Source organism: Moschus berezovskii, chromosome 14 (genome assembly GCF_049115385.1).
Source record: "Moschus berezovskii isolate FMDL1 chromosome 14, NW_MosBer_1.0, whole genome shotgun sequence".
Taxonomy (NCBI): domain Eukaryota; kingdom Metazoa; phylum Chordata; class Mammalia; order Artiodactyla; family Moschidae; genus Moschus; species Moschus berezovskii.
The window spans coordinates 25,822,298-25,850,125 of record NC_142473.1 but is presented as its reverse complement, the minus strand read 5'-3'; the positions used below and the strand labels follow the sequence as shown (position 1 = coordinate 25,850,125).

Below are 27,828 nucleotides of genomic sequence, written 5' to 3'. Positions count from 1 at the left end.
CCCACACCACAGCGTCTAATGGATTGTTTTTTCCCTGATGTCTCACTTGCTACACTACAGAATTAAGTCTATTCTATACAAACGAACTCATCTTCCTTCTATGTCCCCCAAAGTGCCTTTGCAGCCATGTCCTTGGCCCGAGCTTTAATTCTCACTGAGCGTGCACTCCTAAACACATTCTCAGAGGAGGAGGAATTCCTCTCCTCTAAGCCGACCATTCCCTCTGTGCTCCTGATCCCGCTGTTTCTTGTCTAACCTGGGACCTTGTTTCACCAACTGTTTCTTCTTTCCTATCTATATGCTTTTCTTTCCTAGCTTCTTCAAACACTAAGACCACCACCGCAAATCGTGACACATACTAAATTCTACAGACCCCAATTTATCCCTGTTTTTTCCTTCTCTCCTTGCTACCTTAAAAAAGCCTCAAAGTAAGTTTCATAATACCTTTTTCCCTTTTCTCACCATCCATAAGTCCATAACCTTTTGAAACTTGGCTTTATTTCCCAATTTATTGAAAAGTACTCTCTTCAAAGCATTGATGATCTCTCCTTCCCCTTTTTTGACCAAAAACACTTTACTAAATTGGCTTTCACCTTCACCCTTTCAAATTTATGCCAAGTAAAAAATAAACATTACACACATATAGAATAGTTTTTTCCAACTTTACTGTTGTTGTTTAGTTGCTAAGTCATGTCCGACTCTCTTGCGATCCTCTGGACTCTAGCCCCCCAGGTGTCCACGGGATTTTCCAGGTAAGAACACTGGAGTAGCTTGCCATTTCTTTTTCCAACCGATGATCTCTTCATGACCAAACATATTCCTCTGCATTCTAAACTTCTCTCTTGTCTAATAAGGACAGAAACGATCCTCACTGTGGAAGACACTCTTCTATTTTACCAAGTCCATTTTACCAACCTGCCTTCATAATCAAAACTCAATTCTTAGCCACCTTCTCTCTGAGGTTTCATTATTAATTAAAGCTTCACTCATACTTCTATAGATAATTCTTAGATCTATACCTATGTTACTAAACTACCCCTTTTATGTTTTTTTTTTTTTTTTTAGAGAAAACGATTTAGTGAGGTATAATTTGCATTACAACAAAATGTAAATTCTTAGGCAGTGATTTAGATGAGTTCTGATCATGGTATACTCTGTATAACCACTACTCAAAACAAAAATCAACATTTCCACTACTTGAGACAGTTGCCTCTTACCCCTTTCTAGTTGATTTTCCCCTCTCCCCAGAAACAACGAAAAGAGACAACCACTTTTCAACCTCATTAACATTTATTAGTGTTGCCTGTTCTAGAACTTCACGTAAGGAGGACCATAACAGTATAAACTCTTTTCTGCCTAGCTTCTTTTGCTCAGCGTAATGGAGGATTTATGTTGCAGCATGTATAAGTAGTTCATTCCTTTTCATTGCGGCATCATCATCCACTATATTCCTATACATAATTTGTTTTGGATACATTTTCTTCTAGATGGACATTTGGGTTGCTCCTGTTTGTGAAAAAGGTTGCTATGAATATTCTTGTACAAGTCATTTTATGAACATTTATTTTCAGTTTTCTAGAGTAAATACCTAGGAATGGAATTGCTCAGTAACAGGGTAGATATATGCTTAACTTTCTAAAAAACTGAAAACAGTTCTTCTGATTTGCTATACATCACATTACACTCTCATTGGCAATATATGAGAATATTAGCTGCTTTATATTCTCACTAGTGGCTGACTTTATTTTTTTGGGCTCCAAAATCACTGCAGACAGTGACTGCAGCCATGAAATTAAAAGACGCTTACTCCTTGGATGGAAAGCTATGACCAACCTAGACAGCATATTAAAAAGCAGAGACATTACTTTGCCAGCCAAGGTCCATCTAGTCAAGGCTGTGGTTTTTCCAGTGGTCATGTATGGATGTGAGAGTTGGACTGTGAAGAAAGCTGAGCGCTGAAGAATTGATACTTTTGAACTGTGGTGTTGGAGAAGACTCTTGAGAGTCCCCTGGACTGCAAGGAGATCCAGGCAGTCCATCCTAAAGGAGATCAGTCCTGAGTGTTCATTGGAAGGACTGATGTTGAAGCTGAAACTCCCAATACTTTGGCCACCTGATGCCAAGAACTGACTCATTGGAAAAGACACTGATGCTGGGAAAGATTGAGGGCAGGAGGAGAAGGGGACAACAGAGGATGAGATGGTTGGATGGCATCACTGAGTCAATGGACATGAGTTTGGGTAAACTCCGGGAGTTGGTGACGGACAGGGAGGCCTGGCGTGCTGTGATTCATGGGGTCGCAAATAGTCAGACACGACTGAGAGACTGAACTGAATTGAACTGATTCTCACTAACATTTAGTATAATCTTTAAAATGTAAAATATTCTAGTTGATATGTAATGTTATCTCACTGTGAGTTTTAATTTGCATTTCTCTGGTGACTAATTATGTTGAGAAATTTTTCATGTGCTTAATGGCAACCCACTCCAGTGTTCTTGCCTGGAGAATCCCAGGGACGGGGAAGCCTGGTGGGCTGCCGACTATGGGGTCACACAGAGTCGGACACGACTGAAGTGACTTAGCAGCAGCAGCAGCATTGACCATTAATATATCTTCTTTTGTGAAGTGCCTGGTTCTAGTCTTTTGCACATTGTTAAATTGCGTTGTTTGTCTTTTTTCTGTTGAATTTAAGTTCTCTTTTGAATGTCATTTGCTTCTATATCTTCAACTGCCAACAGCTCACATCAAACTAGATGTCCTGATGTTATCTCTGACAGCACATTTAAAATCTAATTTGTAATTTTCTAGTTGGGAACCAGGTCTCTCTATTGCTGTCATCCACATCACAAATATTCTTTAATTACATCTGCTTTAAATCGTAACTCTCTCTGTTTTCCTCTTGTGAACTGACAGATTATAATTATTAATGTACAGACTCAGGAACTGCATGGTTCAAATTCAGACTTTCCCACATATTTGCTGTGTGACTTTGGAAAAATAACTGAATCTTTCAGTGCCTATCTTATTATACAAGGTTTTTGTGAGGCTTAAATAAATCAATCATATAAAGTACTTTAAATAGCACCCAATGAAAAGGAGTACTCAATAAACACTGTTATTTAGGAAGCAGCCCTTGCCTAAAATCTTTTCTCAAGAATCTGACTAGTTCAGTTCAGTCGCTCAATCATGTCCGACTCTTTGCAACCCCATGGACTGCAGCATGCTAGGCTTCCCTATCACCAACTCCTGGAGCTTACTCAAACTCATGTCCATTGAGTCGGTGATGCCATCCAACCATCTCATCCTCTGTCTTCCCCTTCTCCTCCTGCCTACAATCTTTCCCAGCATCAGGGTCTTTTCAAATGAGTCAGTTCTTTGCATCAGGTGGCCAAAGTATTGGAGTTTCAGCTTCAGCATCAGTCCTTCCAATGAATATTCAGGACTGATTTCCTTTAGGATGACTGCCTGGATCTCCCTGCAGTCCAAGGGACTCTCAAGAGTCTTCTCCAACACCACAGTTCAAAAGCATCAATTCTTTGGCACTCAGTTTTCTTTATAGTCCAACTCTCACATCCATACATGACCACTGGAAAAAATATAGCTTTGACTAGATGGACCTTTGTTGGCAAAGTAATGTCTCTGCTTTTTAATATGCTGTCTAGGTTGGTCATAACTTTTCTTCCAAGGAGCAAGTGTCTTTTAATTTCATGGCTGTAGTCACCATCTGCAGTGACTTTGGAGCCCCCAAAAATAAAGTCTGTCACTGTTTCCCCATCTATTTGCCATGAAGGGATGGGACCAGATGCCATGATCTTAGTTTTCTGAATGTTGAGCTTTAAGCCAACTTTTTCACTCTCCTCTTTCACTTTCATCAAGTGGGTCTTTAATTCTTCTTCGTTTTCTGCCACAAGGGTGGTGTCATCTGCATATCTGAGATTATTGATATTTCTCCTAGCAATCTTGAATCCAGCTTGTGCTTCATCCAGCCCGGCATTTTGCATGATATACTCTGCATATAAGTTCTGCATATAAGAATCTGACAACTAACATCTTAATCTAGGCATTCAGCCTCTTATCTCTAGACAATAACATAATCTCCTAAATGGCTTCTTTCCTCTTCTACTTCACACTACATACCCCTGTTGGATTTATCTTCCTAAGCAAGTCCTCACACAGATAATTACTTTTTGGCTCATAATCACCTTTTGGCTCATAATCACCTTTTGGCTCATAGATGGCCACTCTAACAAGTCATCCTAACCCTTTATCAAAATACTCAAGGTCTTTCACAACTGATCCTACACACCTCTCTAACATATGCTTCTTACTTATAGGAGTAGGTAAAGAATTCAAGAAGTATTAAAAAAACTGTGCCTTTAACAGGAAAATCCAGAAGCTGCAATATAATCATATTATTTAGGAAAATGTAAGCAAATTTGAATTAATTAGCTGAAAGAAGTGCAAGTGGCAGCCCCTGTGAAAGGGAAATGGGGTGGGGAATAGGATGGGAAACTGGCATTTTTTGGTAACAAATCTGGCAGAATTATTTAACTTCTTACCCAAGTACATGTTTAACTTCTGTAAAAATAAAAACTTGTAAGATAGGTACAGATCAAGAAAGATGGAAAGAAAGAGATGGAAGAAGGGAGGGAGGGAGGGAGGGAAGAAGGAAGGAAGACTGATTACTAACCGAGGCAATTGGTTATCCATAACTAGGGACCATCTGTGGACCTGTGTAAGGAATAACTGGGCACATTCATTTACTGAGTGGCGCTACCCTATTTGCAGACTGAAGTCTGCATTTTATCCAATAAGTAATAGGAAGGTAAGTAAAGGTTAATGAACACAGTAGTAATATAATAAAAATAATAGTTGGGGAAGATTAAATAGCAAATATATCAGAAATCTACTTGACTGGAAAAGAAATAGAGGGTGGTAAAATATGAGATGAGGTGATGAAAGCCTAGATAAGGGTGATGACTGTGGAAAACAGGATTTAATTTTCAAGTTATTTTCCAAGAACACAAAGTATGACTTGCTGGTAACCTAAACTAAGGGAATGGGAAAAAAAAAAAAAGTTGTGTGTTGGGGGGAGGACACAGGGACTTCCCTGGTGGTACAGTGGTTAGAATTTACCTTCCAATGCAAAGGATGTGGGTTCGATTTCTGGTCATGCAACTAAGATCCCACATGCCGCAGGACAACTAAGCCCGTGTACCACAACTAGGGAAAGCCCATGCGCCCCAATGAAGACCCACCAACAGCCAGAAAAAAGAAAAACAAACAAACAAACCGCACAATGCCCTCCAGCACAGAGGAGGCACTAAAGGTGTATTTGTAAAGAGTAACCTCAACATTATAAACATGAACAATAGATCTTAATGTATAGTTCTTAACACATAGTTGAACATTACGTTTGTGTCATCTAAAACAGACTGAAAAGATTTTCAGCTCAGAATCTACATGGAATGTTATATATATATTTTCACTACTTGATTAATATTCTATGGACTGCATCTTCTCACTTCTATTTTACTGTCCTCGTGGGTACCACATCAGAAACTGGCTTTGCTTGCAACTACTTAAATCTACAGCTTACTGTGTCTTATCTTCTGTATTTACTCTGGCCATTTTACATTTAAAATAAACTTTCTACATTAAAAATCTCAAAATTATGCTTCAATTTATATAAAACAATGTGACCCAACTTTAATCATCAAAGGTCTTAGCAAGAAGGAGCAACTGAGAATTTTCTGTTTTCATAAAAATGACATCTAACACATAATAGCCATTTCTCTCTAGTTTATCAATAAAACTGCAGCCTGAAGCATGAAAAAATATTCCAATGAATAAAGACTTCAAAGTCCTTCCCTTGACCCCACTGCCCTTCAACTACCCTCCCCCCGCTTTTTTCCCCTCTCTGTGAAGCAGAAATCCTTTCAGGAGCTGTGCATTTGGCTCTTTCCGGTTTTCTTCTCTTATTCGCTCTCCAACACAGCTTTGGCCAATTCACTCCACCAAAACTGCTCTTACCAGGGGCCAGAAACAATGGTTAAACGTCGCTCCTCATCTTTCTTGACTACCAGCAGCATCTGATACAGATGCTCACCCTGTCCTCATGAAACCATTTTCTTCATGTGTTGGTTTCCAGGACACTGCATTCTCTTGGTTTCCTTCTCTTCTTCTTTGCTGGTTCTTCCTATTTTCCAAGTTTTTCATGTTTGACTGCCTCAGGGATGAGACACTGGTCTCTTTCCTAATATTCAATACTTGGGTGGTTTTCATCTGTCAAGAAATCCTACTGATTCTACTCATCCAAAACATGCCATTAGCATATTTACCACCACGTGCACTTCTGCTACCCTGGGCTGAGCCATCATTATCTCTCCTACTGGGCTCCCATTTCCATCCTTGCTCACTATTATCTATTGCTCACTACTATCTATTCACTGCAGCCAGTGATGCTTTAAAAATACTAACTTAGGGACTTCCATGGTGGTCCAGTCGCTAAGACTACGTGCTTCCAACGAGGGGACATGGGTTTGACACCTGGTTGGGGAATTAGATCCCACAAGCTCTTGTTGTTGTTCAGTTGCTCAGTCGTGACTGACTCTTTGCGACCCCATGGACTGCAGCACTCCAGACTTCCCTGTCCTTCACCATCTCCCAGAGTTTACTCAAACTCATGTCCATTGAGTCGGTGATGCCATCCAACCATCTCATCCTCTGTCGTCCCCTTCTCCTCCCACCTTCAATCTTTCCCAGCATCAGGACTTTTCAAATGAGTCAGCTCTTTGCATCAGGTGGCCATAGTATTGGAGCTTCGGCTTCAGCATCAGTCCTTCCAATGAATAGTCAGGACTGATTTCCTTCAGGATTGACTGGTTTGCTCTCCTTGCAGTCCAAGGGAGTCTCAAGAGTCCTTCTCCAATACCATAGTTCAAAAGCATCAATTCTTCGGTAATCAGCTTTCTGTATAGTCCAACTCTCACATCCATACATGACTACTGAAAAAACCATAGCTTTGACTATACAGATCTTTGTTGGCCCGCAAGCTCTGGGATGCAGCAAAAAAAAAAAAAAAAAAAAATGTGTATGTGCATATATATATATAAATTAGATGCAGTCACTTCTTTGCTCAAATACCTCTCTAATGGTTCTCTAATTTTATTGAAGGTAAGAATCACAGTCCTTACATGGTCTGCAAAGCCCCCAAATCTGCCCCACTGCTGCCTCACCTCTATCTTTCTGATCTTGTCTGACCTTCCTACTATTCCTCCTTGCTGGCTCTTCCCCCTTGCTTGCTTCTTTCCAGGTGCACTGGCCTCCCTGCTACTCCTTGAACACACCAAGCACACTGCTGCCTCAGTACCTTTGCATTTACTCTTTCCTCTACTGGGATCACTCTCATTTCCCTACATCTACGTGACTCTGCTTTCAAGTCTTGGTTAAAATGTCAGGAAGGCCTTTCCGGACCACTCTATCTCATACCACAAACAACTCTCCCACTCCACATGCCCCCTTCCTTTCTTTCTTATTTTTATAGCATGTACTACCACCTAGTATACTATATACAATTTACTTATTTTACATATTGCCTCTTTCCCCACAATAAAACGTACGGTTCCTGAGATAAGGAATTTTTGTCTGTTTTCCTTATTGGGGAATTCTTCCAACACAGAAGAGTCTGCAGTATACAGTCAGTTTTCAATAAAGATTTCTTGAAAAACAATTAACATGGGGTAGCCAGCACTGTAAACTAGACTTTTTTGGCTTCAAGCCCACACAATTCTATTAAAACATCAGTTAAGAAGCTTTTAGTTGAAACAAATAGCTAAAGAATTTAAATAACTTCAAGCTGCAGAAATAATAATAGCTATCCAAAATGAAATGCAGAGAGAAAGAGGAATTTTCTAAATTAGAATCAGTGAGCAGTGGGAGGACTTCAAACAGCCTAATATATGTGTAATTGGAGTCTCTGAAGAAAATGCCAGAAGAATAATGACTGAAAATTTTCTGAATTTCATGAAAACTTAACATTCACAAATTTAAGAAGCAACAAACAGCAAACCTAAGAATCATGAAGAAAACCATACAAAGGCACATCATAATCAAACTGTTAAAAACAGTGATAAACAGAAAATCTTAGGAGCAGCCAGGGAAAAAAGGGCACTTTATATACAAGATACAAAGGAAAAAGATGACAGCAGATTTCTTGTCAGAAATAATGCAAAAGAGAAGACAGTGGAGCAACATCTTTAAAGCACTGAAGGAAAAAAGTCAACCAAGAATTACATATCCAGTACAAGTGTCATTTAAAAATAGACAAAATAAGGATTATTTTATATACACAAAAGCGGAAAGATTTAATCATCAACAGACCTGCTCTGTAAGAAATGCTAAATGAAGTCCTTCAGGCAGAAGAAAAATGATGCCAGATAAAAGTATGTATCCAAATAAAAGAATAAAGATGAGAAAACATTCATCCACATATAGGGATGTGTCAAGGGTAACTCCACTAGTAAATGTATGAGTTTTAAAAATAATGAAATCTCTTTAAAACATAATTAACTTTTTAAACAAAGACAATGACACTGAATTTTGTGTTTTATAAAACAGGTATAAATAAAATGTATGACAAGAATATAAAGGCAAGGAGGTGTTAAACAGAAGTATATTATCAAGGACTTCTCTGGTGATCCAGTGATTAAGAATTTGCCTTGCAATGCAGGGGGTATGGGTTCGATCCCTGGTCCAACTAAGATTCCACATGTCATGCGACATACAACTACTGAGCCCACGTCCCCACATGACACAATGAAGATCTCATGTGCGGCAACAAAGACCTGACACAGCCAAATTAATTAACTAATTAAAAAAGAAGTATATTATTTTAAGGTTCTCACTAGTGGTAAAGAACCCGCCTGCCAATGCAGGAGATGCAAGGGATGTGGGTTCAACCCCTCGATCGGGAAGATGCCCTGGAGGAGGAAATGGCAACCCACTCCAGTATTCTTGCCTGGAAAATCTCATGAACACAGGAGCCTGACAGGCTGCAGTCCATGAGGTCACAAAGAGTTTGATGGGACTGAGTGACTGAGCATAGTAATATATACTATATGTTAAGTGGTGAATATTATTTGAAGGTAGTCTGTAAGTTAGACTTTTACATGCATGCTCACAGAAATTCATGTGTAGTAGCTAAAAACTGGAGCCAACTGAAATGTCCATCCACACACAAATGGATAAGCAACCCGGGGTACATTTACAAAATTATATACAACCTAAAATAAAATGAAACGATATACTGATATGTGCAACTAAATGGAGGAATCTTAAAATAATTATGCTGAAAGAAAGCAGCCAGATGAAGAAAAGGTGCAGACTACATGAGTACCTTTAAACTGCAGAAGAAATAATCTATAGTGACAGAAAACATGTCAGTGCTTGCCTAGTGGTGAAGTAGGGCAAGAGAGATTACAAAGGGTTACGAAGAAACTTTGGGAAGTGATGGTTATCTTGATGGTGGCGATGGTTTCTTCCACACGTGTGTCTGAAAACTTATTAAATTGTTCACATTAAGTACACACAATTTATTGTTATGTGAAGTACTCAATAAAGCTGCTTCAAAAACAATTTTGGACTTAGGTTAAAAAACAAAATATTTAGACTATTTATGGTGTTCTTATTCCATAAAATGACAATAAAATAGATGAAAGCCAGAACCAATAAAATAGTTATAATTTTTAAGAGTTAGAATGGATCATATAAACCAATTAATCAAATACTTTTTATTAAGAAATAAAGAAACTGTGAGTCCCAGAGAGGTTTAGTGACTTCCCAGAGACCTACAGCTAAAATTAACAGCTTACAAAACCATAAAATCCACAATAGCAGGGACTGTTATTTAGGTCACCACTGTATCCCCTACACCTAGTACAATGTCTGAGACATAGTACAAGCTCAACAAATATTTGTTGACTTATCTTTACCCTGTAAAGAAACTAAAAAGGAAGATTAAAAGAATCTCCTTTGCAGTATGACTGAGTTTCCCTCAACCTTGATTTTCCAATCTCTTTACCGCAGATGAGAGAATTAAGTAATGGCTTAAATATCATAAATATAAGAGAAAAAATTATATTCCATATTTTTAGCTTACTATATTTTTATTATAATACTTTAAAATTTCTAATTCACATTAGCAACTTTTAAGCAAGCAGGAGAATTAATAGAAAATACTCTATTCAAAAAGCTTACTGACATTTTTCAAATCAAAAGATTGAAAGAAACGTGCTTACCAAAAATTTCTCCATTTTTGGCATATTCTGTCACTAGGTACAACATGCTTTTGGTCTCCATTACCTATTGATAAGTAATTCCATATTAGTTTGACAGGAAAAGATTGCTATTTACTACAACATTTTGTGAAATTGTTGTTGTTTAGTCACTAAATCATGTCCAATGCTTTGCAACTCCATGAACTGTAACTCGCCAGGCTACTCTGTCCATAGGATTTTCCAGGCAAGAATAATGGAATGGGTTGCCATTTCCTTATCTAGGGGATCTTCCTGACCCACGGATTGAACCTGCGTCTCCTGCATTGGCAGGTGGATTCTTTACTACTGAGCCACCAGGGAGGCCCTCTATAGAATCACCTAAATTAAAACAGCTAATAAGTGTCAAGTTATGGATGATTCAGAAGCTGGTGATGTTTATAAGACTGACAATATCCTTATCCTAATACTTTTGTGAAAACTCTAGATTGTGCATCTTCCAAATGTGGTTCACAACCAGCAGCAGCAGTACTGCCCAGATGCCTGTTAGAAGCGTAAACTCTCAGACTCCATGCCAGACCTACTGACACAGATTCACACTTTCACCACACCTTCAGATGACTATCATTCTCATTCAAGTTTGAAAAATACTGATATAGATAATAGGAGTTTTGAAGAACAACTTTTTAACCTCCTCACTGACTTTTCTAGCTGTGTTATATAGTAGATTCTGATTAAGCAACGAATAATAAAATAGAGCTGTTAATCTGGCCTGTAACCGAGCTAATCTGTCACAGTGTGGTAATCCTCTTACTACACTTTCATATTTTTACAAAGTACTGTTATTTTAAAACATTGTTCAAAATCTTCTTCCACAGTTCCACTGCAATACATTTTTATTTAAATTAGTTTTCCTAAATCTAGAAAGGAACATACATACTGGCACATGCTAGTAAATGTAATATTTAACTACTATCTACTGAAAGGCTAAACACCAATTTTGCTCTAACATTCGGGTTTAAGACTATTCCTAAAACAGGCTAGAAAACTAAGGGCTACCTACAATTTGGGTCTAAACAAGTCAAACAGTAAGTCAATGTAACTGATTCAGTTCAGTTCAGTTCAGTCGCTCAGTCGTGTCCGACTCTTTGCGACCCTGTGAATCACAGCATACTGAAGTTCAAATAAACACAGAGTTATCATGTGAATCATGGCAGCTTTTGGTTTGTTTCCTTTGTTTATCAATTGAAGTATAGTTGCAGAATCACAGTAGTTTTAACCTCAGTTTGGGCTATGGTTCATCAGACTTCTAAGGATGTGATTAGTTTATTACAAGCATCCTCTTTAGGGGGAAAAAAAAAAACTTAGAGAAGTACTCTGATATAAATTTGATCTAAGAGGCCCTCCGCAATTTTAGAACCTTAGGAACTGTTTTGAGTGGCACATACACCATAGTCTCTCATTCTCAGCTAACAGAAATGCTCTCCAACAGTCCCACAAGGTTTAAACTCGAAATCTCTCTCAATAAAGCCAAATATGTATATGTATGTATGTATACATGTAAATGTATACATACACACATATGTAGATGTATTTATGAATATATACATGCAGAGACACAAACTGTATACTTGTGCCATTTTATAAATACATACATTATAAAATGAACACAAGAAGATAAAAAAGATAAATAGAATTGGAAGTTCCAATTTCTTTTTTTACTATACCCCAAGGGACGCTTGTGCTAACCAATTTGAGTGCACAGAGTAGTGTTCCGGACTCCCCAGGTGGTGCTAGTGGTGAAGAACACACCTGTCAATGCAGGAGACCTGAGACGTGGGTTCAATCCCTGGGTCAGAAAGATCCCCGGAGGAGGGCACGGCAACCCACTCCAGTGTTCTCGCCTGGAGAATCCCATGGACAGAGGAGCCTGGTGGGCTACGGCAGCCCATAGGGCGTGACTGAAGTGACTTAGCATGCATGCACGCAAAAGCGTGCTAGCACTAGCTCACCGAGGGAAAAGAAGGCTCTGCCTTTTAAACCAATTTCTGCAGTGTAAAAATACTCCTACCATCGCTGATTTTGAGCTATTAGCATGTTAAGTGACTCACAAAACTTCTGAAAATTTGACAATCAGCTCCCACAGCAAGTATAGGCTGAGCACAGCACATCTCTAAGGTCACACACTGCACTTTGGAGAGCAAAGTCACAGACTAGCAAGCACACTATAACATTTTAGCTTAAAAATAGTTTTCTAATATAAAAATTCTAAATATTAATGAATAGAAATATAAAAAGTTTTGTATTACATTACAATTCTTAAACATAAATTACTCTTTAGAAATCTGAGAAAAATCTTTCTTTTAAAAAACATGGCTTACACTTGAAACTCATGCAGTTTATTTTATGAAAATTATACCTTAATAAGGTTAACTTTTTTTAAATGAATGATTTGTTTTACTTGATAAAAGAACCCTCCCTCAAATAAAGACTTGACTTTAGGTATTATAATGTATGTCACTAAGTAATAGTCTATTTTAACCTTTGTAGTTCATATAACATAAACAGCATTATTTTTTAAATAAGCAAAACCGTTGTATCCATTAAACCACCCACCACCAAAACCCAGCAGGTTGAAGCAGATTATCATAAATGTACAACTACAAACTTTGAAATTAAATAACTTACAGTCTGAGAGACAACTTAAAATTAAGCTGGTAGTAGTTTTTATTTCCCAATTTTTACATATAGAGAAATGGAAGTATTAATATTAATAAAAGCATATAATTATCTTTTTAGAGACTGAAAAAACTAACATAAAAGAGAAAAATGATGATGTAAAATAGAGTACTGAATGTGAGAAGCATGGAGAAGTACAAAGTTAAGTCATACCTGATAAAGTTTGATGATGTGAGGGTGGTCTAACAGCTTCATTATTTTTACTTCTCTGTAGATTTTCTCAAGGTTCACTTCATCCAGCTGGGATTTATCTATTATTTTTATCGCCACCTGCATCCCAGACACAAATAAATACAATTAGTATACAATGGTTAACATTTTCCAGTTATAAATTTTTCAAATAAATGACATCTAAGACTACCAGTAGGTAGGTTCCCGTGACAATGATGATAACTAGCTTAAATTCAATGCTCATTCATGCATCTTACTATGTCTCAAACATCTGCCATGTATAAGGCGCCGTGGCAGATTTTTGTTTGGGAGTGTTTTTAATGTGGTATGATGAATAACCCTTTAAAGCTTTACTTTAATAAAACATAATTCTCTTTTGGTACAACTGTTAACTCCTTACTCCATTTAAAAACTGAAGAAATAAAATCTCAGCAATTTCAACGAGTTGTCATCTCATTGCAAAGTACCTATAAACAAATCATCAACCAAATAGAAGATAGTTTCTATAACTGAAATACAATTTGTCTAGAAAAGCAAATGACAGGTTCCAAAGCATACAGACTTACTTTTCTGGAAAAAAAAAAACTAAGTATAAATAATTAAAATCCAACTGCTTGAAAAATGCCAATTGGATTAAATTTTGTTTTAAAAATCAAGTGCAAAACTTCAAATGTTAGTAATTATATGAAATTTTTACTTAAAGGAATCTGATTTTCAAAAAACATGGCCTCTTCCTGTCCTAGCTAGACAGAATAATTTGAAGGAGGTACACCTGAAGGTGAATTACTAGGCAGTCATAAAACGACAACTGTGCAATTTTTTTCATGGAGCCAAAAATAACTTTTTTTTTTTAATTCAGTAGGCATTTAGTTAGGAAATAAGTCATTCTGACTTAAATAAAACTTTCAGATAATTGGGAATCACCCAAAATTAATTATAGTAAGTTCTGAAGAAATTCTGAAATATACTTCACATTCTACCCAAAAGTATTCTGAACATAATTCAGGTTTTATGTTGTTGTTTCAGGATAACTTTTAGTATCAATTCTTGTATTGCTGGCTTCCCAGGTGGCTCTAGTGGTAAAGAACCTGCCTGCCAATACAGGAGACATAACAGCTGTGGGTTCGATCCCTGGGTCAGGAAGATTCCCTGGAGGAGGGTATGGCAACCCACTCCAGTATTCTTGCCTGGAGAATCCCAAGGACAGAGAAGCTCGGTGGGCTACAGTCCAGAGAATCACACAGAGTTGCACACAACTGAAGTGACGCAGCACAACACTCATTTTATTGCCGTAACATAAATAGTTCAATACTCCTAAAAAGTAACCAAGATAATTGGACTCAACTTGTCAATTCACTGATTTGAATTCACCAGGCTGATTCCTTGGTGGCTCAGAGAGTGCCCACAAGGCAGGTGACCCAGGTTCAACCCCTGGGTCGGGAAGATCCCCTGGAGAAGGAAATGGCAACCCACTCCAGTATTCTTGCCTGGAAAATCCCATGGACAGAGGAGCCTGGTGGGCTACAGTCCACGGGGTCGCAAAGAGTCAGACATGTCTGAGCGACTCCACTTTCACTTACACTTCTGTCGATTCACTTACTTCCCTTCAGTTCACTTCAGTCGCTCAGTCGTGTCCGACTCTCCGTGACACAATTAGTTCTTTCTTCCTCCCTTATAGCTCTCTGTCCTGTGCTGTCAAAGTCCTACTGTAAGCTTTATTTCTTACCTTTCTCTATTTCTATTTTTGCTGTCTGTAGCTTGTTGCCTAATTTGGATTAACTATAACTCACAGAACTCAAGCTTCCCAAGGGAAGTCCAATTACTAAATATAATGAGTAAAATTAAATTTATTGTCTAAGAAGAAAGGCAGTAGCTCCTTCTTTAGGCAGTAAAGTTTGCAGGTTTTGTGATAGTTTCATCATGTTTGGTGGAGAAGGCAATGGCACCCCACTCCAGTACTTTTGCCTGGAAAATCCCATGGACAGAGGGGCTTGGTAGGCTATAGTCCATAGGGTCACGAAGAGTCAGACACAACTGAGCGACTTCACTTTCACTTTTCACTTTCATGCATTGGAGAAGGAAATGGCAACCCACTCCAGTGTTCTTGCCTGGAGAATCCCAGGGATGGGGGAGCCTGGTGGGCTGCCGTCTATGGGGCCGCACAGAGTCAGACATGACTGAAGCGACTTAGCAGCAGCATTATGTTTGGTGGTATTTTATTTATTCCCATGATCAAAATATTCTAGAAAGTAAGACTGCTAGATGAGTGACTGATTAATACTGTACTTACAATTAGGAACATTACTGGACCACCTCAAATCTAAATCTTTAAGGTGACCCCCTTCACCCAATTAAGAGTATGACAGAATACAGTATTATCAGTTATTCTGGGTAACTTTGGGTAAAGGTGTCAGATAAAAGGGTAATTGTATATTTTAATATCCTCAATATTCCTTAGGAAGGTAAGATGGAGGTTTACAGACATGCGTCTTTTGAAGGAAACTTCTTGCCCTACAATTTTTGGAGTGCATCTAGATATCAGTATTCCCTCCCCAACAAAACACTTTTATAATGAAATGGGTCATAAATATCTACTAAGTAGAAAAAGAATAATAAATAGAAAGGAATCATGCTTTAAAAAATTTTAGCATGATTACTGTCATTAAGAAATGTATTATATATAACATCTTGAGCATCATATTTAATGTTCAAGAAAAAGTTTAAATACTAAATATCAATTAAAGGTATTACCAAAAAGATATCTCCTCTTTGACACTCTTTTGGAATCTTAAGAGACAAGATAAACTTTATTTCATTTATTTCTCAATTTTTTGAAGTAAATGGAATAAGCAGTACACTCATGAGTTGATGAAACTGAGGTTGAAAAGATATTACATAATCTACAAAAGTCTTAAAGCTCAAGTGAATTAATGGGGAAAAAAAGTCACAGGCCTTCTAACTTCAAGTTCCATCTTTTTTTTTTTTAAACTTCTCGGTGAAGGTTACAAAAAAAAAAAAAAAAAAAAAGAGAGACTCCTGCAGTCGCGGATGACTTGGTCTCAAAGGACACTCCCTAAGGTCAGGTTGGCGCTGTTTCGGAGCTGATGGAATTAAAACGGAAAACACACACGCAAGTCCCATCAAAGGCGGAGGAGAGAAGGAATGGTTTCCACTCGAAACATCCAGCCCCAGGGGAGCGCAAAGCCACCAGCTTGACACCGTGCAAGGATCGGTTTCCATCCAGAAGGGGCGCTGATGGTTGAGAGGAACGAAAAAACAGGAAAAGTTGCGCCAAAAAGAAAAAAAAAATGCTGTGATAAATCAAAAGGGGAGGAAAAACTCCCATCAATGGGTTTGTTTTTGGTTTTGTTTTTTTTTCCCTAAAAATTTGGACACTACAGTTAAACTCTCACAAGGACGTTCGAAAGACCAGTTTGTATGGATGAAATGGGTACCTTTGTAATCCCAACAGTTTCTATTTTCTAGAAAAAAAAAAAAAAGTTCCATCTTTTCACTATTCATTGAGCATATTATTCACACATTTATTGAGCACCTGCTGTATGCCTGGAATTATGCCTAGGATACAAAAATGAACAAGATCTGATTCCCACCTTCAAAGAACTTAATAGGTCTATGAGAAAAGGGGGAAGACATTTTGGAAAACAAATTTTATGAACAAACAAACAAACAAAAAAAAACTCTGCTTTTGGGGATTTCCCCAATGTTGTATGAAATTCCAAATTTACAGGAGTTGTGCTCCACTAGTTCATTTTATAGGTAGCTATGAACTTAGATTTCTGGGAACTTCCTCTCTGCATCCCTTCCCTACTTAGTTCCAAACATAGTACCAAGGACAAAATCTGCATGGTCACAACAGTCATGCAAGGAACTCTAAAAATCAAAGTATCTTTTCCTTGTTGTTGCTCATCTAAATTGGGGATTCCCCAGTGGCTCAGCAGTAAAGAATCTGCCTGCAATGAAGGAGACACAGATTCGATCCTCGGGTCAGGAAGACCTCCCGAAGAAGGAAATGGCAACCACTTCAGTATTCTTTGGAAAAGACCCCAATGCTGGGGAAGATTGAGGGCAGGAGAAGGAGGCGACAGAGGATGAGATGTTTACTCAATGGACATGAGTCTGAGCAAACTCTGGGAGATAGTGAAGGACAGGGAAGCTTGGTGTGCTGCAGTTCATGGGGTCACAAAGAGGAGGACACGACTGAGCGACTGAACAACAACCAGTATTCTTGCCTGAAGAATCCCATGGACAGAGGAGCCTGGCGGGCTACAGAATATGGGGTCGCATAGAGCTGGACATGACTGAGCACTAACTCCTAATTATGCATGCAATATCTTTTTAAAAAACCTTCAATGAATTTATACAGCAATAAAAAAATTAGTGTTGCTTCTGTTGGGATACAAAAGGAAAGTTTTCTATATAACTCTGGAAACTAGGATAATTACTATCAACTAAATCTCATGTAAAGCAGCAACACCGGATATTCAATCCCATAAATAGGAAAATGTACATACACCTAACATAATGTTATATGTCAACTAAATCTCAAAAAATATTCTTCACTTATTCATAAAGATGAAAAACTGAGCACCCTTGTGAGCTGAAGTTCAATGAGATGGTTTTATATATATATATATATATATAGCTAGTAGGAATATAAAATTGATTATAATTTTTCTGGAAGGTAATCTGGCAGTCTTTACCAAGAAGCTTAAAAATCATCCATCCCATTTAGAAATTATTTGCAGGAAATAATATGAAATGATAATCAAGATTTATGTGTCAATATATTCAAGAGTATTGTTTATAATGTAAAAAATAGAAAACAATAATTGGGAAATCATTACATGACTTATGGTATATTATGACTATTACATAGCTTTTAAAATAGTTCCTTTTAACAATATGAAGAATGATGAGACTAAAATATTAAATAAAAAATGAGAATATCAGTGCAGTTTCAACACAAAGTATACATATAAAAAGACCAATAAAAACTAGATATAAATATGATAAAAATGTTATCAGTGGGTGAAAAATCATGATTTTATTTTCCTGATTTACTTTTCAGTGCAATTTTTCTTCAATGAGCATTAATTACTTTTCTAATTAGAAAAAATGAAAAGTGAAATAGTTATATTTATTATACAGGCTAAAAGTGAAATAGTTATATTTATTATACAGGCTAACTCCTCCATCTGTGAAATATTCGTCATTTTCATTTTCTCGTTTTCTAAGTTCTCTATAAATGGCTATTTTATTTAATAAGATTTAAATCTTAATTGTGAAGAAAAATGTTTCCAACGAGATTAAGTTAAAAAAACATGCAGAAGTAACAACTATGTAAAATATAAATTTGCAAGAAGACAAAGGATTAAATATAAGATCAGAAATGAAATGGTGTTCAGCTGATGAATAAAAGGGATTTTTTTCATTTTTCAAAATGTAATTTAATGGTAAGAGTTCACTTTCTGATACTTAAAAAAATTATTTCACTTCTCATAAAAGATATATTAATTTCTTGCACTTAAAGAAACCACATACAAAACTGGTTTTGGGGGACTTTACAATGAAGTTATACAATAAAGTTATTCTTCTAATGAAAAATCAGAAGGCATTAATAAATGTTTGCTGTCTCAGGTAACATCTGCTTCAGTGTTACTTACTACTAATACACTAATTATACACTGTCCTTCTGAAATACCAAGTAGCAAAATCGTTACCATATAGTGAGACCTTTGAAATTAAAACATAAACACACTTTTCAAGCTCACACATCAAATCACAGGTAGAATCTGAACAGACCAGCCTATCATTTGATTGAATAGTGACTGTGATTGAGTGGTCTACAATGAAACAGTTTCTGAAAACAGCAAAAGTCAGTAGCAAATGGAGTTCTCCAGTTACCCTTTAAGAACAAATAAATTTAACTTTTTTCCCAATTAAAAATTTGACTTGTAAAAACACATACTCCTTGACCCAGGAATTCCACTGCTCTGGGATTATTCTGAGGAAATAATCAGATAGATGCACAAAGATGTATATAACATGACTGTTCTCTGAAGTACTATTTTAGAAAGACAAACAGCAAGAGAGAGAAATGATCTAAATGTTCAATAACAGGAATTTATTAAAATACAATATAGACAGTCAAATCCAAGGATACTATTTAACCATGCTTTAGACACTTTTCTGTAACCTTGGGGAAACGTTAACAAACATACTAAGTAAAAAACACAGATTTTGTGTATAGGTGACATCAATTTTATTACATACATATAAAATATGTGTGAACAGCTAAGAGGATAGGAACCAAATATTAAGTGGCTGTCTCTTGGTCTGGATGGTGGAATTAAAATAAGAATGTTTTTATTGTCTTCTTCAAGTTTTTCAACAATGTCTACAAAGAACATGCGTATATTTTGTAATTGGGGAAAAACACATAAATACTATGTTTACTTTGAAAAAGAAAAAACAAATTTTAGCATCAATTTTCAGTTTAATTCATCCAAGATTCATCTCTTAACCTGTTTAAAGTATTTTTAAAATGAAAAGTTTCTGATGAAATTCCTGAATGTAACTGTCTTTCATTCTTGTAATTATCTCAAACTGGATATATGGGCTATTTCTCTTTGAAGGGTGGGAAAGCATTGTCCACAAATGTCCTGTATAAAGAACTTTTACCTAAATAACGTATTTCAAATATGTGGAGGTAGAAGGTAAAAGAGGTACATTAAAGAAAGAAAGAAATCTTAATGAATTTCTGGAACCCATTTGGTTCCAAGGAAGTGCATTTGCCATCAGCATTGGCCATGAATCAAATATCATCACGTGAATCCAGAAATCAAGGCCAGTTTCAGTTATTTCCAAATAAATGTTTTCTTAATTGCCTGAGACAGAATTTCCCAGTGGAATTAAAAAAGCAGAATGCATCAAACTCTGGTAAGCATTTCTACAGAATATGAACATTTATACAACTTATTTTCCACATTTGTCCTCCCTCTCCCTCCCAAAGAACAGATAATTTTGAACAATATTTTGCAGAACAAACTTGGCAAATTTTACTTGTCTGGGTGCCAAGAAACTAAAGAACAATTTCAAGCAAAAGATATATGTTCCACGAAAAATCTAATTTTTATTTCAACACACAATTGAAGATCATACACAGACTTAGTTACAAATATTAGTGATTAGTTATTCGGTAACAATTCCTCTTGCTGAACATAGTATAGTTGCTTCTTAACATCTGGAATATTTCACAGAACAAGATTAATAACATCAAGATTACAGAGAGGAGACTTAAAATTTTAAAGTAAAACATAAAACTCAAATGTATTAAAAAAATTGAGCTATCCTCTTCAAGAAATTCCACAATCAGGGAGTTTATGCTCTTCTCTTGTTTCTACCTTTGCTCTAAAAATGCAACTTTGTACTTTAACTATTTGGAAAGCTTTAAAAATACTTATATTTTAAGGTAGTACTTAATTTACAAATTATGCCTAAATATAAAAGCCCCCAAGCACATAAAGAATTGTTTTCAGTGAAAATAAAGCAGTTTTCCAATGTCCTTGCTATCACTTTTATAGTCCAGATTTTTAAAATAAGTAATACCTGCATGCCATTTCAATAAACTAATTTTCAGAACCTGTATGAAATATATTTAAGATCCCATGGACCACACATTTAAAGGCAAATGGCAACCCACTCCAGTGTTCTTGCCTGGAGAATCCCAGGGATGGGGGAGCCTGGTGGGCTTCCATCTATGGGGTCACACAGAGTCGGACACGACTGAAGTGACTTAGCAGCAGCAGCCAAGCAAAACAAGAAGTATGGTATTGAGGAAAACAATTACCTATTACAGAAATGGTCTGAAAATAACTAATTATGGTTATCTTTGGGCGGTAATATTATGGTTAATTCGTTTTATTTAACTACACTTCTTAAAATGTTCAATAATAAACATGATAGGTTTGATAACAGAAATACATTATTTTTTAATGTAAAAATAATACCTTCTCACTCGGTAATTTCCCTTCTAGGAATTTACCTCCAATCACTCCTTCCTAAAATAACTGAGAATGCAGATATAGAGTTATATACATAAAAATACACTGCAAATTATTTCTGGTAAATGAAAACTCGAACCTGTATAATGGTAAATAAGAAAACTGTTAAGTAAAACAGGATTCATCTATAAGGAAGAACACTATGCAGCTATTAAAAATGTTTAAGAGGCTTCCCTGGTGGCTCAGTGATAAAAAATCCATCTGCCAATGAAGGAGACACGGGTTCAACCCCTGATCCCGGAAGATCCCTCATGCTGTGGAGCAACTAAGCCAGGGTGCAACAACTATGGAGCCTGTGCTACACAGAGCCTGGGAACTGCACCTACTGACTACACGGGTGGCAACTACTGACGCCCCCAAGCCTGGAACCCGTGCTCCGCAGTAGGGGAAGCCACTGCAACGAGAAGCCCACGCACTGCAACTAGACAGGAGCCCCTGCTCGCTGCAAATCGAGAAAGCCTGTGCAGCAATGAAGATCTAGCACAGCCAAAAATAAATAAGTAAAATGTTAAGAAGTTTAATAAAGTTATATATAAGAAGCAAAATAAGGATACAGTTTATATAAGTGTATCTACCATGTGATGTCATCTGTGGAAAAATTGCATTAAAAATGACTAGAGGGAAATATGCCATAATGTTAATGATTTATTTCTATTGAGGGAGGAATTACACATATACTTTTTTGTGCACTATATTCTTTATATTTTCTACAGTAAGACTATATTTATTTAACAGTAAGAGACAAAAATATTTAAGGGCAAAAATGACTTTTCTGAAATCTTACTTGATGGACAATAAAAAACAAAAAAGAACTAGTCATATGCTTAGTTAGAAGGAAAATGTTCTTTACTAGTGCAGTATTAATAAAATACACTTCTCAAGGACACTCAAAGCATAGCAAACTAGCAACCATGACTGCCTAAAATAGTTTAATAGTCTAAATGCTACTATTCTTTTCTATTATGCTAATTTTATAAAATTAGCTACTCTAATTCATAAATCAAAAACCAATACTACAAAGCTTTTATGCAGTATTATACTAAGAATCTGGGTTCTACTACCACCTGCCTTCCCTTTTGTGTGTAAAATTTACACAGAGATCTAACATGAGAACAGTGCTTCAGATGATGATGCAATTGTATTTCTTAAACAATGTTAAGCTGTTTGACAGATCAGACCTAAATGACGATCTCTCTTGTCAACTGATTTTTTTTTTTCCACCTAAAAAGCAAACAGTCTTGGATCTCCCAAGCTCTGTAAAAATACATCATTTTGGAGATATGAAACAAGAGATGGAGAAAAGTCACTTTAAAAAAAAGAGGGGCCCAATGCTCATTACTTAAATATTTAAACTAAACCCTAAAAATTGCCCGATGTTCAAACTTCAGAAAAAAGACCTCTACATTTTAAACACACAAACTTACATTGATGCTAGTGCATACTATATTGAAGACACTTTTCTAAGCAGTAAGTATAATCATGATTTTTGCCAATATTGTTCTTTATGCCATATTAATTGTTCTCGCTGTAATTAGTATGTTCAGCAATGAGAACCTCAAGTGATGTTAAATAACACTTTCAAGTTTCTACTATCCATATTACTTATAATATTTGAGGAAGTTGTGCTTACCAAAGATAAACATTCAGTGAATAAAAACAAATACTGCTTTAAAAATCCTCATTAACAAATAGCATACTACAGTAAGAAACAACTGTATCTGTGCTAAATAATTCTTAAGACAAATTACCACAAAAGTTCATAGAGCAACTTTATAAAACTTAACTTTTCTCTTCATTAATGCCTTGATGTTTCCTCTAATACCTCCAGTTACACCAAATTACCATACTCATACTCACCTACCTTAAACTTCACACTTTTTCTTTTTACATGTTAAGAACACTTTCTTTAGAAAAAGCAACGGTAGATGGGTTCTATGTACTAGAAAGTTAGCTTTTACCTGAAATGATTTTAAAAATGTAAACCATGCACACAGTTCTGACCTGTGCCTTCAATTACAAATGCCTTGATCTCACCGATAGCCAAACCGTGATACTACTCCACACTGCCCCCTAGCTCTACAAGAGAGATCAGTTTAAAAGTAACACGGTTTGAGATGACAACCTCAAGAAAAAGTGCCGGTCACTTATAGCTCTGCTTAAGTAATTCTTAAATAGATACTATATACTAATAAATACTATATACTAATAGGTAACAGCTGACAAATCTTTCAACTAACACTGATAAGAGCTGATGAGAAAAAAAATATGAGTTGATGGGTTTGAAATTCAACCACTAAACATTACAGTTCAAAAGTTCTGTAGAAGCTCTTCCTGTGAAATTTGTTAGTTTTTAGAGTCGTTAAAAATGCGTACTTATACAAAAACACACATTAAAAATGTCTTCTTTTCATGTAACTAAAGGGCAAACAGCATGGCACTAAGCCATGTTTCTTCAGAGGAATGGAATCAATTTCTTCGTTTTTAAAAATACTGGGATCAGATTAAGTAATCTCACTACAGTCACATTATTTACATTAAAAACTTAAACTGCTAACTCTGGTAAATTTGTGAGAGGGAAATTTGTGACCTTGGCCCTGATGCTAAAAAAAAAGGTCGGAATTCGGCTGCCTCAGTCAGGATCAGCAGGGCAAGACGAAAAATGAGGATGACACAATGACATATGCCCCTTTCTTTTTGGAAACGGACTTCTTCACAGAAAGCAAAACTTCTAAGAACAACAGCTACAAAAATCACTTAAGTTTTCCGATGCCCTTCACCTTACACAGCCATTCTGCAAAAGAATCCTGTTATTTCATATCCAAACTCTGGTACCTTCGCACTAACAAGGAGAAACGCTGAGTAGGATGAAAAGTGGAAAGGGAAAAAAGAAAAAAAAAAAGGAAAGGATGAAACTCCAGAACAACTACAATGAGGCAGTGTAGAGTACGCCAAAAACACAAGGTTTTATTCTAAAGAATGGTTTTGTTTCTACCGTTTTTCCAAAGTATTTAATTTGCACGTCTTAAAATAGAGACCCTGAGGAGAGCAGCTTGAGGCGGTGAAAGGAAGGGGGGCGGGTTAGGTAAGAACAGAGACTTGCGAGAAAATATGTGCGGTGCGTGAGAATGTGCGATGGAGGGCGGGGGGAGATGCTGGCTTCCCCGTCAGGAAGCAGTCGAGGGCTTTCAGAGCAGACAGGTAGAATATGAGCGGCTGAAGGAACGCGTACTCACCGCCAGAACGCACACCTGGGAAAGAAATCACCTAGCAGAAGAAAGACCAACCCCACCAACTGTGCGAAAGCCCAGATGACCATTTTAACCGGCTCTATTGTCTGGAGCACTAAGGTGGAAATGCCTCAGGCACGAGATCCTGCGAGCCTGACACCAGGTCAGAGATACTGTCTGGCACCGGGAGCGGAGAGAAGACGGGACCGTGGCGCTCCGGGCATTCCCGGCCCCCGGGCCCCCGCTTCCTCGAGCGGCCGGGGAGGGGGCGCCGCGGTTCCCCCCGAGCCGCGCGGAGCCCCGTCCGGGGCGTCGGGGCGCAGGCGGTCCCCTCGGCCGGGCTGGCGACGCCTCTCCTCGCGCAGCCCAGGAGCTCGGAGACTTCCCCTCCCACCCCACCCCCAGCTGAAAGCCGGGAAGACGCGGAACTTGGGCTCCGGAGCGGAGGCCCACAGACCAGGTCACGGCCCCGGGTGCGAGGCTCTGGGCCAAATTCCAGGGGGGCCCCGGGGGTGGGCCAGAGAAGGCAAAGCGCCCGGCGGCCCGGCTCTCCAGATCGGACGACACCCGGGTCCGGGCGACGCAGCCCCGGTCCCCGTGGCGCTCGCCGACCCCTGGAGCTCCCCGGGTCCTTACACTCCCAGGCCCTCTCGCCGGAGCCGGTGACCCGGCCTCTCGGAGCTGCCCAGGCCCCCCGCGGCAGCCGCCCCTCTCGGCCAACAGCTCGTCTCCCGAACCCTCGCCTCGGACGCTCCCGCCGAGCCCCGGGCCGCACCTCCGTCCTGGTGATCCGGTGTCGCCCCAGCTTCACCACGGCGAAGTTGCCCTTGCCCAGCGTGCCCTCGATTTCGTAGAACCCCACCCGGACCGGCCCGCGCTGCAAGTGCCTCGGGCCATCCGCCATGACCATGCTGGGCCCCGCTGCGAGGCACGGCGGACTGGAGCGCGGACTGGCCGGCGGGCGGGCGGGCTGGCGGGTTGCGCGGCTCCGCTCGGGCGACTGCGGCTCCGCTCTCTCCTGCGCCCCGTCCCTCCCGCTCCGCAGGGCCCAGACAGGCGCGCGCCGCCGCTGACGTGCGCCGACGTCAGGGGGCCGGGACAGAGGGGCGGGGGCGGGACCGGGCCTCGATTGGTCACCATGGCGACTGGAGCCCCGCCGACGTCGGCGGCGAGCGGCCGCGAGGGAGGGCAGGTGGGCGGGGCCTGGACGGCGCGTTCCTTCCGGGCTCCGGCGCCCTCCGAGCTCGCGGCCGCCTAGCTGAGGAGAGGGGCGGGGTCGCCGCCTGGCCCGCCCCGCTCCTCGGCCACCCAGCCGAAGGGTAAGAGCGAGCCCTGGTGGGCGGCGCGGAGGGCTGCAGCGACTGGGGCCGGGCCTGGGTCTCCTCCCGTCCCCGGCGTCTCCTTTTCAGTCCCAGGCGTTCCCCGCCCACCCGGGGGACCTTCCCGCCAAAACCTCTCACCCATGACTACTGTTCTTCCTATATTTGGCGGCGAAGAACTCTGGCTGAGCAATGCATTGCTCACAGGCTGCTTTCCTTGTATCTTTTTCTCATCTGTTTCTATATCAGTCAGTTCAGTTCAGTCGCTCAGTCGTGTCCGACTCTCCGCGACCCCATGAATCACAGCACGCCAGGCCTCCCTGTCCATCACCAACTCCCGGAGTTCACTCAAACTCATGTCCACAGAGTCGGTGATGCCATCCAGCCATCTCATTCTCTGTCGTCCCCTTCTCCTCCCGCCCCCAATCCTTCCCAGCATCAGGATCTTTTCCAGTGAGTCAACTCGTCGCATGAGGTAGCCGAAGTATTGGAGTTTCAGCTTTAGCATCAGTCCTTCCAGTGAACACCCAGGATTTATCTCCTTTAGAATGGACTGGTTGGATCTCCTTGCAGACTCTCAAGAGTCTTCTCCAGCACCACAGTAAATCCCTCCAAATTTGATGTCTCTTAGGGTTCATTCTGGAGAAGGAAATGGCAACCCACTCCAGTGTTCTTGCCTGGAGAATCCCAGGGACGGCGGATCCTGGTTGGCTGCCGTCTATGGGGTCGCACAGAGTCGGACACGACTGAAGCGACTTAGTAGCAGCAGCAGCAGCAGCAGGGTTCATTCTCGGAGAAGGCAATGGCAAGCCACTCCAGTACTCTTGCCTGGAAAATCCCATGGATGGAGGAGCCTGGTAGGCTGTAGTCCGTGGGGTCGCTAAGGGTCGGACACGACTGAGCGACTTCACTTTCACTTTTCACTTTCACACATGAGAAGGAAATGGCAACCCACTCCAGTGTTCTTGCCTGGAGAATCCCAGGGACGGGGGAGCCTGGTGGGCTTCTGTCTGTGGGGTCACACAGAGTCGGATACGACTGAAGTGACTTAGCAGAAGCAGCACGGACCCTTACAGTATATCAGCGGTGAAGTAGACCTTGAGTGAGTGAGTGAGTGAAGTCGCTCAGTCGTGTCCGACTCTTTGCCACTCCGTGGACTGTAGCTTTCCAGGCTCCTCCGTCCATTGGATTCTCCAGGCAAGAATACTGGAGTGGGTTGCCATTTCCTGGAGATCACCTGATCCAGGGATTTGGAACCTCAAATGGGTTTGGGGGCTCGAAACCCCTAAAATGGGTGCAATTTTTTTTTTTTTTTTTTTGCTTCTTTGAGTTTGCCTCTGGGAAGATGGGAATATAGCTTTTAAACGTGTTGGTGACCGCGAAAAGCTTAAGAAATACTTAACCTAATCCACTTGTTTTCAGACGAGGAATCAACCCCTTGAGAACGAAGGAAATTGCCAGGGTCACACTGGTAATGCTAAAGTAATGATAGCAAATCACCACACCGATCTTTCATATGCTGACCCAGGGAAACAGGTACAGCGTTATTTAAATATTTTGAATAAAAGGAACCAGACTCTGGAGAAATGGTTTTATTCCCAGACAGAGAGGGAAAGTATAAAATGCATTTGAAAGGTTTTGTCCTGGAAAGCAAGATTTTCAAAGAATGCAGACATGTCAAAAGGAAACAGGAGCCAGTTTGAAGTTACCTTCACTTACCTATCTGGGACAATTTGAGCATCATGAGTAAGTACTGATGGAAATGGACTATAACAATGAATTTTTAAAAACAAACCACAGGTGCTTACTTATTCTTACAGTGTTTCAGCTCAGTTCAGCCATTCAGCAGTATCCTACTCTGAGACCCCATGGACTGCAGCGGGCCAAGCTTCTCTGTCCATCACCAACTCCCAGAGCTTACTCAAACTCATGTCCATTGAGTCGGTGATGCCATCCAACCATCGCATCCTCTGTCGTCCCTGTCTCCTCCTGCCTTCAGTCTTTCCCAGCATC

At 39.4% G+C, this 27,828-nt stretch overlaps 1 protein-coding gene across 3 annotated transcripts in view; it reads right to left on the bottom strand.

Annotated features, from left to right (window-relative positions):
• SIK2 (salt inducible kinase 2) overlaps window positions 1–25,548 on the bottom strand; it is a 128,206-nt gene extending 102,658 nt beyond the window's left edge. For all 3 annotated transcript variants that reach the window (XR_016038963.1, XM_055423004.2, XM_055423005.2), the window contains exons 1-3: window positions 25,272–25,548; window positions 13,168–13,284; window positions 10,300–10,363 (exon numbers count right to left, since the gene is read on the bottom strand). Coding sequence is in view for 2 of the 3 variants with exons in the window: in XM_055423004.2 (XP_055278979.2) it covers window positions 10,300–10,363; window positions 13,168–13,284; window positions 25,272–25,406 (316 nt within the window). In the remaining variant the exon portion in view is untranslated. The remainder of the gene's footprint in view (window positions 1–10,299; window positions 10,364–13,167; window positions 13,285–25,271) is intronic.
• Window positions 25,549–27,828: the final 2,280 nt, after the last annotated feature.